Raw genomic sequence first — 20,148 nt, 5'->3', positions numbered from 1 at the left:
TTGAGCACCAGGGAAGCTCCAAGGTAAGAAATTGTAAATTTGTTTTTTCCATGTTCAGGTTATCTTTTATGAACACGAGGGCATGTTTTGCTAATTCACGGTCAACCAAAAGTAAAGTTGAAATACTATTACGAATTTGTCTTGCCAGCACTGCCATCTTATGGGTTAAGTAGTAGGGGTGGATGACCAGAGGTTAAATATAATAAGCATTACTTTTTTATAGTCCAGTTCCTATATAATGAGTAAAAAGGGGGAAGGAGTGACTATGATCAGGAGAAGAAAATCTTAATCTCAACTCAGAACATGGTAAATATTGTCAGGATAAAGTGCCAAGGGTCTCCCCACACAGGGTGCACAACCACCCCCTTCCCTGGGGGCAGGACCCCCAGGGTGTGCATCTCTACCCCATGGGGGTACATCATCATTTGACTTACCTCAGGGGGTGTACGCCTCCCCCCCCCCCCAAGGGGGACAGCACACCCACTGATTGAATCTGCCTTAGTAAATATAGTGACCATAATTAAGTCAGTCTCCTTAATGTGTGTCCCAAGAGGTAAGGCAGATTGAGTTAATTGGGGGGGCGGGGTCAGGAAACCTAAGATGTTTCATTGGTTCAATGAACGTTAGGCGATTTAAGGACTCGATTTAACTGGGGGCAGGGGTGGGTATGGGTGTGGGTGACGGTATTTGAGAGATGTGATTTAATCAGCAGCGACTCATGTGATTTAGGAGTTGGTTTAACATATAAGGAAAGTTATGACCAACCTAGATAGCATATTAAAAAGCAGAGACATTACTTTGCCAACCAAGGTCTGTCTGGTCAAAGCTATGGTTTTTCCAGTGGTCATGTATGGATGTGAGAGTTGGACTATGAAGAAAGCTGAGCGCTGGAAAATTGATGCTTTTGAACTGTGGTGTTGAAGACTCTTGAGAGTCCCTTGGACTGCAAGGAGATCCAACCAGTCCATCCTAAAGGAGATCAGTCCTGGGTGTTCATTGGAAGGACTGATACTGAGGCTGAAACTCCAATACTTTGGCCACCTCATGGGAAGAGTTGACTCATTGGAAAAGACCCTGATGCTGGGAGGGATTGGGGGCAGGAGGAAAAGGGGATGACAGAGGATGAGATGGGTGGGTGGCATCACCGACTCAATGGACATGAGTTTGAGTAGACTCCGGGAGTTGGAGATGGACAGGGAGGCCTGGTGTGCTGCAATTCAGGGGGTCGCAAAGAGTCAGACACGACTGAGCGACTGAACCAACTGAACTTAATATATAGGAGTCACAATACCGTGGGTTGACTGAATCAATGGGAATCACCTGACTTATAGGGACTGATTTAACAATAGGAGTCAAGTCATCCAGCGGCTGATGAAATCAGCCCGGGCACCCCCCAAGAGGGACAGCACCCTTCCAGGCTGAACAGCAGGGTGGGTACACGTCCACCCTAAGGGTGCACGTCTACCCCAAAAGGTGCATCTCGTCATTTGATGTACATCAGAGGGTGCACGCCCACCCCAAGGGGTACCTCATTATTTAACAAAAGAGCTACATCAAGAGTAAAAAAAACCAAACTTTTTCCTCTCTTCATCTATGATTCTCAGAACTGTCTGCGGGGCTGGTCAGCAATTGACTATCAACTACTACCAGAGGTGGTGTCTGCCTCCCTCTATTTGAATGCCAGATACTGACTCTTCTCCCTATCCGGGTGTGCAGGGCAGCTAAGGCGACAGCGCTCACAGTTTAGGAGGGAAAGACGCGAATCTGTAAGCAGCTGGTCATACATAGGCCAGGACGATGTAGCAGAGACGGCCGTTCATTTGTTCCATCATTCTCCGGGTAGTGGTGAAGAGCGGTTCTTTGCGGGCCGCGGCTAACGGCTTTTACATCGCCAGATAAGCCATTCGAGAGTCTCCAGACTTGCAAGAACAAAACGCCGGATGGCGGCGCGACCCGCGCCCAAGAGACCAGGAGGGAGCCAGCCCCCCGCGGGGTCTCGCGAGAGCCGGGGCGGCCCGTCGGCGACGCCGTAGGCCGAGCGGGCTGGGCGCGCTCCGCGGGGTCGGCGGTTTGGGCGGGCTGGCTTGGGCCGGCGAGGGCGCGGGGCTCCGGGGCTCGGGGCTCGCCCCCCGCCGCTCCGGGCAGGCGCGCCGATGGCGTTTCTAAGGTGACGCTGCGCACACCGACTGTCTCCGGGGGCGAAGGAAACACCTATGAACCCTTCGGCCACCTTCCTGGCCGGGCGCCAGGTGAGAGGCCGCCTCTCTGCGCCTCTGGTTTCCGCCGGCTCATCCCAGGGCGAGCGGAGAGCAGTCCTCTGGGACAACGTGCATGGGGGTTACTCAGGAATCGTTCCTGCTTAAAATGTGAAGCAATACTCAGGACGCAGGGGAGCGTCACGTCCGTTTCCTTACCTTAATGAAAACGTGTTCAGCTCAGGCGCGGTGCTCATTTTTTAACGACATACCAGTGGGCAAATGCAGTGTTGTTGATACACCTGCTCGCCCACCAGCACTTCCTTCCCAGCCACCTGTGAGTGGAGCAGCGCTGTAATCACCAGTTTTCCCAAAACGTCTTGAAAGTAAACTTGCCCAAAATATGCATGTGTCTGGTCCGTATAGGTTGAGATGAACGTGTTTTGCACACTTGGTCCATTGTTGTTTCCTGTGTTAGAATCTATGCTCCGGGCTGGCGAACTCAATGCCCCAAGCAACTGGTCTGCCCAGTGGATATTGGTTGAGTGAATGAGTGAAATGGCTTACCAAAGACTGGACTTCAAGTCTTATGGCTTGGAATTCCTTGACTCCCAAGTTCCATTTTCTGTGTTTAGTAAGTAACTAATGCATTCGTCATTATTAATTCTCTACAAATCTTATAATTCAGAAAGCAGTAATGATGTACTTGGGTCTCTGGTAAACAGTAACACTTTTTTTGTTTAATTGGAGTATAGTTGGTTTACAATATTGCGTTCTTTTCAGTGTACAACATAGTGATTCAATTTTTTGTTTTTTAGTTCTTTTGTTCATAGATGGGGACAGTGCCATACTTCAGAATGTGACTTACAGTCTTGCTGATAATTTGTTAATAATAGCTAATGTTTGTTGATCGGTTATGATGGAACAAAATTTTATTAAAGCAGGACATGAACATTTTAACATAAAATTTTCTCTGCACTTTGAGCCACACCCTCCTCCCCTTTGGTGTATATTGTGCATCCCCCTTATACATTAACTAGATCCCTTTAGAAGATCTAGGAATGCCTGCTTACAAAAAAAAAAAAAAAAATGGTGATTTTTTTTTTTTTTTTTTTCTTAGAACTAGCAAGCAACTCCTTAGTAGATAGCATTCCTTTTTCAATCATGTAAGGGGTCACAATGACTCACCACTTGCCTTGTCTGTGCAAATCTGAACTGTGTAAAGGTGAATGTATTATTTTGATGTATTTTCAACCTTTTGTCTTGAAAACGTATGTAACTGTGTTTTGACATCTTACAGGCAGAATGGTTCTCAGAGCTTTTCGAAAGACTGTCTCCCAGGTTATAATCCTCAGATAGGCTGGAAAAAATTTTCCATTTCTTTTTTAGATTAACTGTTGATTGATTTTTAATGACACAATGGTGTGTAATTTTTAATGACACAATGGGAAGTGCTTTACAGACCTTATCTTGCTTAATCCACACAACTCTAAGAAATCGAAATACTGTTACTGCCATTTCACAGCAAAGAAACTAAGGGTTAAGAAAGTTAAGTAACTTGCCCAAGGTCTTAGAGCCACCAAGTGGCTCATTCTGGATTCCCACTTGGGTGAGACCAACTTGACTGCACTAGACTTTCAAATGATATATGCTTAAAAGGAATTATTGTAAGTAATTTTGTTAGGCATGAAAACGGCATTTTGACTATATAAAAATGTTCATTTTTAGAGAGGCATACCAAAATATCTAAAAGTAAAATATATTTTTTATCAACAACAAAAAGAAAAAGGAAAATTGAAACACTGCAAAACTTTTGATAGTAGTAAGACCTAGTTACTGGGCAAATGTGGTTTATTATACTGTTCTTTTATCTTCTGTGTATGTTTGAAATTTTTTCTTTATAAAATTTGTTTTAAGTAGGTATGCTGAATTTGGACCAGTTATATTTAAACAATATTTACTTCTGTTTCCCTTTACTTGATTGTTCTAGAATTGCTAGATGGGGGTATAAGATGGAGGATAATATTGTTGACTGATATAAGGAGAGAGTTGGCAGCAAAGAAAAAAAATGCAGAAATGGGTTTATCAGTGATTAACCAATGGAGGCTTTACAGCTGGTCCTGCTCTTTAAGAGTGGTGTGTTTTGTATGACAGAAAATGATAGAGACAGAGTGCACAGTAGGTGTTAGCATGTGTTAAATATACATAATTTTTCTGCCATGTTATAATCAAGAAATAAAATTTCTTGATTCAAGTTGCTACCTTGAATTGGCAGCAAAAGAAGATACTGGGTTGGCCCTAAAGTTCCTTTGGCCTACCCAATATAATTGTTTGGAAAATATGCTTTGGCTGAATTATGTCAATGGCTTTATTTTGTCATGAATCTACTTTCTATATTTAGAACATCGGGTCAGAGGTTGAGATTTCCACTATTGAGAAACAACGGAAAGAGCTGCAGCTGCTCATTGGAGAGTTAAAAGATCGAGATAGAGAGCTTAATGATATGGTTGCAGTACATCAGAGACAACTTCTTTCATGGGAAGAGGATCGGCAGAAAGTGTTGACTTTGGAAGAACGTTGCAGCAAATTAGAAGGTCAGACATATAGTCAGCATCATCCATCTAGCACTGGTACATGCCAACATACTGAAAGGGCTCATGGTAAAAATAGAGAAGGAACATCTCAACACAGTCCCTGCTGTCCTAGAGTTTAATTGAAGATAGGAGGACTTCATGAACATTTACAACAGAACAGACGAACACAGTGTGAATTAAAGTAGGGCAAGCAGAGTATTAATACTTAACTGTAGAAAGAGTGTTGGGAAAGCTCCAGTAGACAGGAAGGGTCAAGAGCGAACCTGAAGGAAATTAGTTTTGAGCTAGAATATGAATGAAGATGCCACTGAACTGGCCATTCCTTTTGAACTGACTCAAAGATTTTAAACTTTTGATATTGAACTTGATCTCAAATACCTAAAACAGTCATATTTTAAAATTATAGCAGCCTCAAAAGTGGCTTACAAGAATTTACCTTTGTACCATATTTTAACTGTCATCCCTTTGGTGCTACCCTAAAATCTGACTGTTCTATTGACACTGTGTTAATATTACTAGAAGGTACTAGAGGAGGAAATACTAGATCTGTTTAATAGAAAAGTAGGGACTTCCCTGGTGGTCTGTTGGTTAAGAATCCACCTTCCAATGCAGGGCATGTGGATTCAATCCCTGGTTGGGGATCTGAGATCCTGCATGCAGTGGGGCAACTAAGCCCTCATGCCACAACTACTGAACTCACATGCCTCAACCAGAGAATCTGGGCTCTGCAACTAAGACCTGACACAGTCAAAAAAATAAGAAAGCTAACCATATATCCCCTTCTTTTTTTTTTTGCTTTTATTACACAAAGGATTCTGTAAATGTGACAATCTAAATATGATTAAATTTTCAATTTCCTTGATGATCATCTGATTTTACCCACTGCACATATATACACATAAATGCAGTATTTGTTTATTTTTTAAATTTAATTTTGTTTTAATTTTTGACAATGCCATGCGGCATTTGGGATCTTAGTTCCCTGACCAGGGATCAAACCTATGCCCTGTGCATTAGAAGCACAGAGTCTTAACCAATAGACCACCTGGGAAGTCCCAATAAGGTATTTTTAAATTGAGGTCTACACATTGATTTTTGGACATAATGCTGTTGCACATTTAATATACTAAAATATAAACATAATTTTCATATGCACTGGAAAACCAAAATATTTGTGTGATTCACTTTATTATGATATTCCCTTTATTGCAGTGGTTTGGAACTGAACCTACAATATCTCAGAGGTCTGCCTGTATAACCATTAGTATCTGGTTTTAAAATGATCAAGACACTTGAATAGGCATTTCACAGAAAATCGGCCAATAAATTTACAAAAAAGTTCTCATTCGTAATTAGGGAAACGAAAATGAAAATTAAGACCATAATGAGACTTCTTACACTTAACAGACTGGCGAAAAATATCAGGTACTGGTAAAATTGTGGAGCAAAGGAAGACTCATTCACTGCTGGTGGGAGAGTCCGTTAGTACAACTACTTTGGAAAAATCATGTGACGGTTCTGGTAAAGTTGAAGATATACCGAGCTATGGCTCTGCATTTCCACTTTTGGAAGTATACTCCCACTTCAATATGCAAGTGAATTACCTAAAAGTGAAGTGAAAGTATTAGTTGCATAGTCGTGTCCGTCTCTTTGCAACCCCATGGACTGTAGCCCAGTCGGCTTCTATGTCCATGGAATTGTCCAGGCAAGGGTACTGGAGTGGTTGGCCATTCCCTTCTCCAAGGAATCTTCCTGATCCAGGGATCCAACCCAGGGTCTCCTGCATTGCAGGCAGATTCTTTACTATCTGAGCCAGCAGGGAAGTCCTCAGGATCTTACTAACAAGTAGATTGTGATACAGTAGGTCTGTGGCCCAAGAGTCTGCATTTTTTAACAAGTTCACAGTTGATGTTGGTGCTGCTGGTCTCAGGGACCACATTTTATTTAGGAGCTCTTGCAAAAAGCATGAAGATGCTTGTGCAAGAATATTCAGAGCAGCAGTGTTCATAATAGCTGTGAAGTGGAAACAGTCCAAATGACCATCGATAGTAGAATGTATAAGTAAATGTTGGCATAATCATATAATGTTATTATGTGGGAATGACAGTGCACAAGGAGGAGTTACACAGCCACATGGATACATCTCAGGATCATAATCTTTATTTTTTGGCCCTGCAGTGCAGCTTGGGGGATCTTAGTTCCCCGACCAGGGATCAAACCTATGCCCTTGGCAGTGAAAGGGCGGAGTCCTAACCACTGGACCACTAGAGAATTCCCAGAATTATAATCTTAAGTGAAAAACAGCAAACAGAATTCACACAATTAAACTATTTTTAGGGATGTGATCGTAGATAGTAAAACTATAATAAAGAACAAGGAAATGAGTAAGCTCAGGATGGTGATTGGAAGGTGGGAATTGGAGAGACTGTCCAGGAAGTGACACGCAGGGCTCTGGGGTGCTGCTAGTGTTCTGTCTCTTGACTATGGTACAGTATCGTGCATTTCGTAATAAAAACTTTTCAAAGAAGAATTAACCTTTGAAAGATTCCTTCGCACACTTACTTTTTAACCATTGCCTGAAAATAATCTCCCTCAGGTGAACTACATAAAAGAACTGAAATAATCAAGTCACTCACAAAGAAGGTAAAAAGCCTTGAATCGAACCAAATTGAATGCCAGAGTACTCTTCAGAAGACTCAACTACAGCTTCAGGAGATGGCCCAAAAGGCAACCCATTCCTCTCTCCTCTCTGAAGACCTTGAGGTTGGTTTTATTATTCTAATTACTTAATTTTTTATTAGAGTATAACTGCTTTACAATGTTGTGTTTCTGTTGTACGACACAGTCAGTTGCTGAGATTGGTTTTCAGATAAGCTTCGCTAGCCCAAATTTTGTGTGTGTGTGTATAAAAGTATATCCATCCATTCAGCGTCACAGTTTTATATTGATGGTGAGCTTTGGTCAGCTACTAGTGTTGTTTTGTGTTGAAGATGAAGCTTCATTACAGCTCTTTTCTAATTGTTAGGCCATTTGTTTGGTAGCATCCTTCATTTTATCAACAGTGGGTTAATTTAAAAAGTCTTTCTCAAAGCCTGAGATCAGTATCACCACACAGCTTCAAATTATGCTTCCTGAATAACTGTGTCTAATCTGATGAAACAGATATCTACCTCATGTTAGTGGCATATTGGGAACAAAATGTCAGAGTGATCTTTCAGTTTTCAGTCCTGGCTGGTGAATCATCAAATATCTTTTGAACTCGTGCTTTTTGAGAGGCACAGTGAGAAAGCCTTTAAAAAAATATTTATTTATTTATTTGTCTTTTTTTTTTTTTACTGTGCTGGGTCTTTGTTGCTGCAAGGGCTTTTCTCTAGTTTCAGAGAGTGGAGGCTACTCTCTAGTTGAGGTGCACGGGCTTCTCATCGTTTCAGAGCATGGGCTCTAGGGTGGACAGGCTTCAGCAGGTGCAGCTCACGGGCTCAGTAGTTTGGTGCATGTGGGATCTTCCTGGACCAGGGATCGAATCCACTGGCAGATGGATCTTTACCACTGAGCCTCTAGGGAAGCCTGAGAAAGCCTTTGTTGTTGTTGTTCTTACTGCCTTCATGTTCTTGTTTCATAATGACACCAGTATAGATCTTGGTAATGTAGTGAATCTTAATAACTCATAATAATTGTATAGATTTTATGTCTTAATTTTTTTTTCAGATTACTCTTCTAGACAGTTTTTAGCTGTAAAATAAGTGAAAACTATTAATGGAATCTTGATATGAAAGTGAAAGTCGCTTAGTCGTGTCTGACTCTTTGCGACCCCCATGAACTATACAGTCCATGGAATTCTCCAGGCCAGAATACTGGAGTGGGTAGCCTTTCCCTTCTCCAGGGGATCTTCCCAACCCAGGGATCGAACCCAGGTCTCCAACATTGCAAGTGGATTCTTTACCAACTAAGCCACAAGGAAAGCCCAGAATCTCTGATATGTTGAATTAAAAAATGGAAATACGTCAGCCAGCTTGGACTGCCACAACAAAATACCATAGACTGGGAGAAGTCTTAAAAAAACAGAAATTTTTCCTCACGGTTCTGCAGGTTAGAAGTCGAAGATCATGGTGCTGGCATGGTTGGTTTCTGGCGAGGGCTGTCTTCTTGACTTGTAAATGGAATGGTCACCTTCTTACCACATCCTCGTGTGACAGGGAGAGACAGCACCTGAGCAAGCTCTCTGGTGTCTTTTCTTCTGAGGGCTCTGATCCCATCCTGAGGGCCCCACCCTCATGACCTCATCTAAACCTAATTCCTTCTCAAAGGCACCACCCCCAAACACCATCACATTGGAAGTTAGGGCTTCAGCATATGCATTTGAGGGGGGATGCAGTTCAGTCTGTAGCAGGGAGATTTTTTTCTTTTTTTAAATTAATAAACTTTATTTTTTTAGAGCAGTTTTAGGTTCATAGCAAAATTGGGTGGAATGTACACAGATTTCTCATAGACACTCCCTTCCCCACCCCCTCCCCCAGCTAGCCTCCTCCACTGTGGACATTGCGCATCCCAGTGATATTGATACATTTGTTGTAACCAGTGACACGTGATTGCCACATCATTGGGTGAGACATCAAAGTCCATAGTTTACGTTAGGGTTCACTCTTGGTGTTGTACATTCTGTGGGTTTTGACAAATAATGACCTGTATCCACCATTGTAATATACAAAATACTTTCACAACCCTAAAAACCCTCTCTGCTCTGTCCTTCTTTCTTGCAGTCCCTGGCAACCCCTGATCTCATAGTTTTGCCTTTTCCAGAATGTGGTGTAGTTGAAACCATAGAGTATGTAGCCTTTTCAGATTGGCTTCTTTCACTTAGTAATATGCATTTAAGTTTCCTCCATCAAATCTAGATCTGTGGTTTAAAAAATTCCTGATAAGTGAGAATACCTCAATGTGAAGTTATTTCAACATAAAGTAGAAAAGATGCACAGAAGTTCTTAATGCTACTTTATTTTAGCAAGGGAAATCTCTCACTAATCCAGTTTCCATTCATTCTTCTATTCATGCTCCTCTTTCTCACCAACCTGAAAGTATACATAAAAGACCATTAGGAAGTAGGAAGTAGGGATGTTTAGAAACGTAACTAATAGAATTCAGAAGGGCAAACATAAGAATGGAGAGGATGATGGGGAAATAGATGTTTGTGTTGCTTTTTGATGACTACTTAAATAGCTCACTTTGTTACTAAAAAGGTTAAAGAAAAAACAAAAAGAATGAGCACAGATTATGGCTGGTGAGAGTAGTGAAAGCTTTTAAATGACTGGGTTAGTATTTTGTTTTTTCCTTGTAGGCTAGAAATGAAAATCTCAGCAACACATTAGTGGAACTTTCTGCTCAAGTGGGACAACTGCAAGCTCGTGAACAGGCTCTCACCACCATGATAAAGCTAAAGGTAATTCAGAATAATGATACCTCCATGTGCCAGGCACCTTGTGGTTGATAAAGTATAGTCATGTACCTTATCTTACTTAAGTCCCACAGTGACCCAGATAGGTCGAGCTATCAATATGATTCTCTTTTTTAAAATTCTGGTTTTAGAAATGAGGGAAACAAGTTTAAAATGATGCACCCAAGGCATTGAGAGGAGACAGAACTCCACTGTGGGTTTCTGTCTTCAAGGCCTGTTCCACGGTCTAGCATGCCTGAATTAGCTGGTTTCCTTCTGAAGTATTCCACTACTACTAAGTCTCATAAAGTTATTAACAGTCAGATTACTTGTTAATGTATTTTAATTGAAAAGAAAACTTAGCAATCAGCAGTTGATATAGTCACTAACATGCCATAAACAGTGGTTGATAAACAGTTCTTTTTTTTTTTTTTTGCCACATCATGCAGCATGTGGGGAATTAGTTCCCTGACCAGGGATCGAACCCATGCTCCCTGCACTGGGAGTGTGGAGTCTTAACCACTGGACCACCAGGAAGTCCTGATAAACAGTCTCTTCTATTTGATGACACATGTGTTTGACCACAGGTGACTAGAGAAGTGATGCTGGTATAATGGGGCACTGATGGTAATTCACATGTGATTTTTCCCACCACATGAATGTTTTTGAGTGATCAGGGACAAGGTTTCAGAAGATTAAAGAGAAAATATTAAAATCTATAGAGTTGTCTTTAATCAAGTAGTGACCAGTTTCCTGGCTTCAGCAACCCCTACAGTTTCCATCAAAGCAAAGTCCTGGTGAAGCTGCCAAAACTGAGATGCTGAAAATGATTGCCTGACTGGTGTGTGTGCAGTGGTATTTGCTTAACTGTGTCCATGTACTTAATAGGACTACTGTGAAGTATTCAGATTACTTTGTTATCTGATCACTAAGTTCCATCTCCTGCATCCCAACCCCTATTGGTTTTTGAATGATTTGCCCCAACCCTATTTTTTCCATAAATCCTCCTAACGTGAGATATGCAAACTGTGAAGTGTTTTAGGAACACGTATATGATGCTACCACAGGTTTCTCTGTCCACGGGATTCTCCAGGCAAGAATACTGGAGTGGATTGCCACCCCTTCCTCCAGGGGATCTTCCCAACCCAGGGATCAAACCCAGGTCTCCTGCATTGTAGGTGGATTCTTTACCTCCTGAGCCACCAGGGAAGCCCAACTTGTGTAATTGTGGCCAATTTCCTGTCGACTCCTCTGTCATGTGGGTAATAACAACAGTTCTTACCTCAGAGAGTTACTATGAGGCTTAAATGAGTTAACACATGGAAAGTGCTGGATTGAAACTGGGTATACAATTACATGACCTGGTCTTTTTTTTTTTTTTTGAGTTTTTATTAGAGTACAGTTTTATTTAGTACAGCTTCCCTGGTGGCTTAGAGGTATAGCCTCTGCCCACAATGCAGGAGACTCGAGTTTGATCCCTGGGTCAGGAAGATCCCCTGGAGAAGGAAATGGCAACCCACTCCAGTACTCTAGCCTGGAAAATTCCGTGGGCTACAATCCATGGGGTCGCAAAGAGTTGGACACGACTTCACTTTCACTTTTCACAGTTGATTTACCATGTTCTGTGTTTTAAGTGTACATCAAAGTAAATCAGTCATATGCATACATAGACCCACTCCTTTTTAGGTTCTTTTCCCATATCGGCCATTACAGAGTAGTGAGTAGAGTTCCCTGTGCTGTAGAGCAAGTTCTTACTAGTTACCTATTCTGTATATAGTAGTATGTACTGTCAGTCCCCATCTCCCAATTTATCCCTGCTCCACAATGAGGTTTCAGTAAGTGTCATCTTGTTTAGTTGGCATTTTAAAATGTAACAGTTTTCAAATTTGGGTTTTAGGACAAAGATATTATTGAGGCAGTCAATCACATTGCTGACTGTTCGGGTAAATTTAAATTGTTAGAGCATGCCTTACGTGATGCTAAGATGGTGGAGACCTGTATTGTGAAAGAAAAGCAAGATTATAAGCAGAAATTGAAGGCACTTAAGATTGAAGTCAATAAATTAAAAGGTAAGGAAGAGGCCTAAATGTAGGTGTTTTATCTTGGGAATGTTTCTTCATTTGAGTTCACCTAATCTGATAACTGGGAAGAAGGCTGTTGTTAGCTTTAGGTCCCATTATGAAATGTTCATTTCATTTGTATAGAATTAATGCAGCAGTTTTTGTGTTACAAGATAAATAGCAAGAGTTGGGGAAAACTGCCTAATGCATTATATTTAAAAAATAATCCTGCCTTTGCTGTACCAGTTAACTATTGCTACTATATGCCTTGTGGCAACCAACGAAGGTATCTCAGTGGTGTCCTTTGATAAACTCATTTATCTGGAAGCCACTAGGGAATTGCCTGATCTCTGTTGGGCCCACTGGAGCATCTTTTCCCTGGTTGGGTAGTGTGGGCATTTCTTCCCATGGTGAAGGCAGAAACTTAAGAGAGGAAGTGGAAAGATAGGAGGGCCTGGCCCGCCATCACGTGCCCTTCATTCTGTGGCCAACGTGAATCACATGGCTGAACCCAGAGTCAGGCAATGGAAAAATATCCTCTGCCCTTTTGTGGGAGAAATTAAAAAAAAAAAAAAAATTGAGGAATGAATGCAGGAGGAATAAGGAGTTGCCGCCTACAACAGACTACCAGAGTGGCTATTCAGTGCGTGGTCTGTTTGGGGGAGAATTCCTTTTGTGTCTTCCTTTTTCTGTTTTCATTCTCAGTAACTCCATGGTTTATTCTACTCCTTGAAGTTTTCTAATGAAATGAAGCCTGGGTACAGCAGATAGGTTAGTGCTACATACTTAGAGGTGGATCTAGGTGATAGAGTAAAAATTTGCATTTGTCTTCAGAGGGTACAGAGGGAGGCCCACTTGTCTCTGGCTTTTCCCAGCTGTATCGCAGAAGAAGCTGTTGGATTCAGGAGCTATCTGGGTCTCAATTCTACACCCAGATGATCACATTTGTAAGTGGTCATCAGTTAGACATGAGGACTGACTCTCACAGTGGAATAGGCAGCCTTACTTAGAATGACAAAGCGGTGCAATGGTGTGGTTATTCCGTCTCTATCCGAGGTGGGGCCCCTCGTGAGGCAGGGAGTCACTGTTGAAATTGGGAAAGATTATTGTGACAGGTTTAGTTTAAAAGACTCCACCTGCTAAAATCTTGTTCTAATGATGCCCTGACTCCTGGCAAATGATAATTTTGTGTCCATTTGTAGCTTCATCTAAAACTGTAATCCTACTATAAGCCCCTTGACAGCAGGGATGGACTCTAATAGCAGCCCTTGGAGTACATTGCAGGCATTCAGTAAATTTATTGAATGTTATGTATACCTAGGTAAGATTAAAAGTAAAAAGAAGTCTGTTTTATCAACTTTTACACCTTATTTTAGAAATTTAACATTTGTTTAAATAAAATAAAAACAGGGTCATGGATAGTGAGCCAGAAAGTAAGGGACAGAGACTCATTTAGTTTGAGTGCACTGGAAAGACATCTTCGAAGAGAACATTTGAGCTGAAACTTGGATGATGGAAAGAACTAGTCATGTAAAAATCTGGGCCAAGATCTTCCAGGCAGAAGAAACAGCAAATGCAAAAGCCCTGGGGTGGGTTCAGAGGTTGGGGCAAGTGAAAGGAACAGATTGAAAGGACAGGGCCAGGCTGTACAGGGCTTAAGGTTATGAGTTTATATTTCATCCTAAATGTAGTATGAGGGCTTTTAGCAGAGAAGTGATGCCAGCAGGTGGCCCTGATGGCTCTGTGGACATCAGGCTGCAATGGGAGAGGCAAGATTCGTGCAGGGAGACAGTGGGGAGCCTTGGCCAGGACCACTGCCAAGCATGCAGTGAAATGTCAGATATTGGGACTTCATATGGATTGGAAGTGGGTGCTAAGGACATGAGAGGTATTCACAGTGTATATTCCTCTAGAAACTAGTATTTATTTGAGGACTTTCTCCCCCTTCTATTTGTGAAGAGGATCTAAATGAAAAGACAACAGAAAATAACGAACAACGAGAAGAGATCATTCGCCTCAAGCAAGAGAAGAGTTGCCTGCATGACGAATTGGTCTTTACTGGTAAAAATAGATTGTTTGTTTAAGTGATTGAATAGTTATATATTTTGTAGCCTGTACTTTCTTTGGTACTACCATGGTGGGCTTTGCCTGCCTCAAAATACTATATCTATTTATGTAATTAATTTTAACACCCTTTGAGAAACAAAGAGAGACCATGCAGGTCATTTTAAAGCTGTCATCATACTTCCCAGTTAACTCAGTTTTCCCTTCTGTAAAATGAGGAGCTGCTCTCCCTTCCAACTTGAGTATGTGACTATACTTCTTACTAAAAATGTAACACTTGGCTTAAAAATTCATTAAGAAAGAATCTTATGAGCCAAAGAAGGGAGGATGTTCATACTTTTGCAAACGCTAGGTAAAAATTAGGAATTCAACATTTTTTCAGTTTTCCAAATACCCATAATTATTACAGTTGGAAAACTTCATGTGTTTTGTTACATCAGTATGACCCCAAAATAATAATATTGGAGATGAATTGTTCATGATTTGAAAGCAAGTTTGTCAGTAATGTGTAATGTAAAAATTGCACACACACTTCTTCACTGGCTGCCATATTCTCCTGCACTTTTAACCCCAATTCACCCCAGTATGTTAGAGTATGTAGCTCCTCCTTTCTCTACTCCCAACTGAGAATCATTGATAAATAGATCTGATCCATTATGGCTGGATCTATATATGGCCTTGCCAGCCAAGATTTTTTTAGACTTTAATTCTGGTAGTTTGTATTAAGAAAATCATAAATTTGGAGATAAAGTTCCAAATAGAAATTAAATGCATATTTTTGGGTCTACTCATACATTCCCTCAATGTTCTTCCTTCTAGGTAGAGAATACATTTCTATAAGTTAAAGGACAGGATACAGTATTACATTTTTTTCGAAAGAAAGTGGAATTCTTTTTTTTTTGGAAAGTGGAATTCTTAATTTTAATCTCGTGTGATTAAGATAGGAGAAACGCAGTTTTCTACCACTAGAGGTCACTATTTCTGTTATTTCTAGGATTGCTGTGTTTCAAAGCAATACTGTCCTATGCAGCATGCACACAGCTAAAGATACATATATAAAGATAGACATGTATTTGGACGTATACATAAAGATATGTATATTTGTAGCTTTACAGTTGAATTCACACAATCTTTGGATCAGCATATATGTGCCAGGCACTCTGTTAGTGACCAGGAAGCTCAAGGCCCACAGAGTTCAGTTCAGTTCAGTCCAGTTCAGTCGCTCAGTCATGTCCGACTCTTTGCGACCCCATGAACCGCAGCACACCAGGCCTCCGTGTCCATCACCAACTCCCGGAGTCCACCCAAACCCATGTCCATTAAGTCTTAGTGTTACATAAATGCTATGAATAAAATGCTATGAAAGGTCAGCAGATGGAGAAAAATTTACAAGATATTTAATAAATAACCTCCTTTTCTTTTGGTTCATCTATTTCTACTCATTCTGTGAGGTATTACTAGGTAAAGTATATGTAATTTGTTGGCTAATACTCCAATAAATCCATTTTGTGAAATAATTTTTTAATCATTTCCTAAGCTTATTTCTTAAACACTTTTTTCTGCTCAAACCACTGTCTCAGAACAATTTTTGTACGCTTAAATGATAAAAGTGAATTACACCTAAAAATAAGTTTTAAAGGCTTAACCTGATAATGTGCTCTCAGATGCCATGGCTGAAAATTAACACATTTTATTTGAGATTGGAAGATGCCTTAGAAATGTACTTTTAATTCAAAACTTCATTTTCCCTCTTATTTGAAGTTCTTCACATAGGCTTAGAGACAGGTTTCATTTGTACATGTTGCTTATAAGAAGTTTTTAAAAAAAAAACATGATGCTAGTTTACATTTCTGTGGTCCTGAGAGTTCTGTAAGACTGAGTGAAGGTCTTTCAGGCAGTAAAAGGCATAGCGGCTTGATCGGAGCTCAGCAGGTCCAGACTTCCAGCACCCCTTCCTTTATGCTGCTGTGCTTAGGCAGTTGTCAGCAGAGAGTTCCATATCTCTTTGTTTTCAGTAACCAACTTGTGAAAATAGGCAGAACCACTCCACTTTGGTCCCTAGATAATCCAGCCATGTAGGAAAGTGTCAGATCTACGGAAACAATTCTGTTTTATGCAACAGTAGATTATTCTAAAGACAAATTAAGGCAGTACTGAAGTACATTCAGAATCGCCCTTTCAATGCTAGATAAAGTCATTAGCTTTTGTTTAGGGGGCCGTGCTGTGCCCTAAAGAAGTATCTCTAAACACTGGGACGGCACCAGCATGTTAGATGCTGTTAAAAACCAGAGGTGGGTAGAACAGAGGGCAGCCAGGAGACCTAGACGCCCTATAGGCATCACTTCCTCTGTGAAAGGAGCTATGGCCCCTCTTTTATTGTTTTCTTTGTGCATAGGATTGAATTCATACAAACTAAATGGGGCTTCATAAATATTGCAAGTGCACTACTTTTTTAGGCTTTTGTTATGGTGTTGACTCATCTAATGCAAGGAAATAAATTCAGGAATGAGGAGATGTAGTAGTTTAAACCCGAGGCGGTGGCTTTTACTATGCCATGTCCTCCATTCTGTGCAGGAGGATTACCTTTTTAAAAGTAAGATGATGCTACAGACCTGGGTTGGGAGGGCTGAGCATTAAGTGTGCTTGGGTAGGAAGTGGTGGCTTTTCACAGGTCACTCCTCATGCTTTATTCCACCTGGCCTTGCCCTGATTACTAGCAAGCACTTGGCAGAAAAGCTGTCTAGGTAGAGTCTCCGTCCCCACCGAAGCTCATGCCTTTGTCCTTGGATGGTTTCTGTGATGTTCCAAATGTAAAGCGATGGTAAAATAAATATTGTATTCTTCATCCATGAGAAAAATGACATGTGGAAAAGGAACTATTAATAAACCATAGGAGTTGCACATTTTGACTTAGGCTGCCTCTGATTGACTCAAAATCCATTCATGTAATAGAGGGCCATTTTGTGCATTTCATTTGACCTTCTTATAAAGATAGTGGGGTTTTTTTTTAGGTGAAACATTTACTGTCGATCCCTCACTTCTGTGTGAATGAAATGATTTCTCCTTAAGCATAGTACTAATATTTTTTCTGGTGCAAGTCTTCATGTAGAGCTTTAGATCTTTCCTTTCTGTGGGTTCTCATTTGCCAAGTTCTGAAACTGTTTTAAAAATATTCCAACCCTAGTAATAATGAAGTGTCCCCATTTCAGCAGAATGTTTATGGTCTTTATAAGATGGAGATTAAAAAAAAATACCTTTTTGTCTTTCTGAGCTGGGAAGAATGTAATACTCAAGTGTATATTCAAGACAATTCTGAATCTTAATTACCTATCAGGTAAAAAGAGTTTTCAAGAAATAGAAAGTCTGTAATGGGGTCCTGGGCTTTCATTAAAATGGAAAGACAAGTTTCTCTACCTATGGGGTCACCTCATAGGGTCAGGTATCTTAAGTCTTTGGTTTGCAAGATCACATAGGAATAGCCTGATTGTGAGATTGTATCAGACTGACTTACATACTGATGAAAACAGTGATTTTTTTTTCTTGCCCCTTGTAATGTTAGTTTTTTTTTCTGTTGATAAAAGGAATATGTTGCTTGGATTTTTATAAGGAAAATGCATTTATAAGTTACCTGTGTAATGTGAATAAATAAGTAAAGAATAAAGTATTAAATTTTAGAGATTTAGAACTCATCCCCTCCCCCAAAAAAGGAAAACAATTTTCTTTAATCCTTACATCTAAAAATGACTTCTTTTGATATTTCAGTGTACTTGCCGTCAGCCTTTTTCAATGCATATATGTACATACAGACACACACATGTCATTTGATCATAGAGTTTGTACAGTTTGGAATACTTTTTTGACTTAGCATTAATTATATTGCAAAAGTTTTCAAATTTGGTGAAGGATCTAGTTAGAATCACAGATTAAGCTTCTTCCCAGGCATCCATTTTGCAATTTTAAAATTCAGAAACGAGTGGGGAAAAAAATATTAGCCATGTGCACATTCAGTTGTCAGAAATGAAGAGGTGTGTATTGATGTGGTTGGTGAAAAGTGTTTTAATAATATTTGTTCTTAAATAGCAGAGAGAGAAAAAAGGAAAGATGAGTTACTTGATATTGCAAAGTCAAAGCAAGAACGCATGAATGCAGAATTGCATAATCTGAGACAGGTACGTCCCCACTCTTCACTATTAAGTGGGAAACATAAATTAGGAAAAGTGTATGCCTGGTGATTTTGTTTATGGTGCTTCTGGAATCCTATTTTAAAGGTGTATCAGTCATATTAACCTCGCAGATAGAGTCTTGCTTATAGTAAAGGAGACTAGTTAGACTAACAAATCTTGGTGCTAACATAGGAAAAATGAAAGCAAACATATTCAGCGTATGTCTTTAGCCGCTGTCTGATACGTTTTAGCACCTGAAATGCCCAATTGTTGGCTTGCTTTAGCTTTGTCGTTACACTTTGTATTGATTTATCAATATCTATGGCAGATTTACGTAAAACAACAGCATGATCTGCAGTTTCTTAATTTCAATGTGGAAAATTCTCAGGAATTAATACAGATATATGACTCAAAGATGGAGGAATCAAAGGGCGTGGAATCCAGGTAACCTTAGTAAGATGCCATTAATATCATATTGTATTTATTCCATCATTCATCAATATTTAAGTACCTACTATGGGTCAGTACTTACTACTCTTCCCTAGATAGCAGGGAGTAAATGGGAATAAATATATGTGAGCTAATAATTATCATTCTAATCCTGAGTTGTAGTGAGACTAGATTTAGAATTTTAGGCATGATCCTAATTAAACTATTTGATAAATTTCATTAAATACATTATTTGTGTGTGTGTATGTGTGTGTGTGTGTTGTATAGAAGGCTTTGAGGTAAAGTAGAAATTACAGAGATGAATCATTTATTCAGAACTCTCAGTATTTTAGGCACTGGGCTAGAAACAGGGAAAATAAAGATATACTAGGTATAATACTTACCTAAAAGAAAGAACATCAGAGAATGGTAGAAATAACTGCAGTAGAAGTTCAGCTGAGGGTGACCTCTGCTTGCAGCTTGATTTTTCCATTTTCCTTATTAATAGAAGATATCTGCTCTTACCTATAACAGGCAGTATGTGAATTAAATTGGTTTCTTTAAAAGTATAATATAAACATATGAAGAGTGGTTTAATTTAACAAGCATACAACTGTCCCACAGTTCAGTTTAATCCACTTATTCAGCCGAAATAGTAAGGGAGTTGTGGAAAGGAGGAGGCGTTCAGGGAATTCCCACCTCTCCACCTAAGGGCAGAAGCTGGACCCAGTGGTGCAGCTCCTCTCCCTAGGAGGGTGGGGTTCAGGGCCGGGAGTGGTCAGGAGTTGCAGGGTTTTGCTGCAGACAGTAAGACTGGGGACTCACCCCACACTTTGCTACATTGGCTCTGCTTTTCTTCGAGGTCTTTTACTGGGGGTTCTAACACCATCGCTTTGTATCCCAGCATCTGCAGCTGCTCCTAATAAACACCAGACCAAGCTGGCGATCTCCAGCAGGCAGAAGCCCCTAACCAGTTGTATCTCTTTCCTTTTTGTACTTCATTTCCTCTGGGAGGCACCTGGCCTAGATGATTGAGGTTATTCTTTAAGAACATAAAGTGACCTTTCCCATTCTAGAAGGAGAATCAGAATCATATAGATTAGAACACCTGAACACATGTGACATGAGAATTTTAACAGGCAATGTATTAAAAGGTTTATCACAATGATTTTTATTTTATGCACGTGTGTCATTTTTACTTTAGACTGGTTT

At 40.3% G+C, this 20,148-nt stretch overlaps 1 protein-coding gene and 1 long non-coding RNA gene across 2 annotated transcripts in view; one reads left to right on the top strand and one right to left on the bottom strand.

Annotated features, from left to right (window-relative positions):
- Positions 1–2,049: 2,049 nt before the first annotated feature.
- The window catches only part of CCDC62 (coiled-coil domain containing 62), a 37,201-nt gene continuing 19,102 nt past the window's right edge, over positions 2,050–20,148 (top strand). The window contains exons 1-8 of the mRNA XM_020889798.2: positions 2,050–2,249; positions 4,597–4,789; positions 7,386–7,552; positions 10,125–10,226; positions 12,118–12,289; positions 14,240–14,341; positions 18,425–18,513; positions 18,836–18,951. Coding sequence (XP_020745457.2) covers positions 2,214–2,249; positions 4,597–4,789; positions 7,386–7,552; positions 10,125–10,226; positions 12,118–12,289; positions 14,240–14,341; positions 18,425–18,513; positions 18,836–18,951 — 977 coding nt within the window. The 5' untranslated portion in view covers positions 2,050–2,213. The remainder of the gene's footprint in view (positions 2,250–4,596; positions 4,790–7,385; positions 7,553–10,124; positions 10,227–12,117; positions 12,290–14,239; positions 14,342–18,424; positions 18,514–18,835; positions 18,952–20,148) is intronic.
- On the bottom strand, positions 9,765–19,992 carry LOC110135014 (uncharacterized). The gene is made up of 3 exons (XR_002313221.2): positions 19,762–19,992; positions 19,341–19,461; positions 9,765–9,858 (listed from the first exon to the last, which is right to left on the bottom strand). It is a non-coding gene; the product is annotated as an uncharacterized lncRNA (long non-coding RNA).

This window comes from Odocoileus virginianus, chromosome 12, assembly GCF_023699985.2.
Source record: "Odocoileus virginianus isolate 20LAN1187 ecotype Illinois chromosome 12, Ovbor_1.2, whole genome shotgun sequence".
In the NCBI taxonomy this organism is placed as follows: domain Eukaryota; kingdom Metazoa; phylum Chordata; class Mammalia; order Artiodactyla; family Cervidae; genus Odocoileus; species Odocoileus virginianus.
This window is presented reverse-complemented; position numbering and strand designations above follow the sequence as displayed.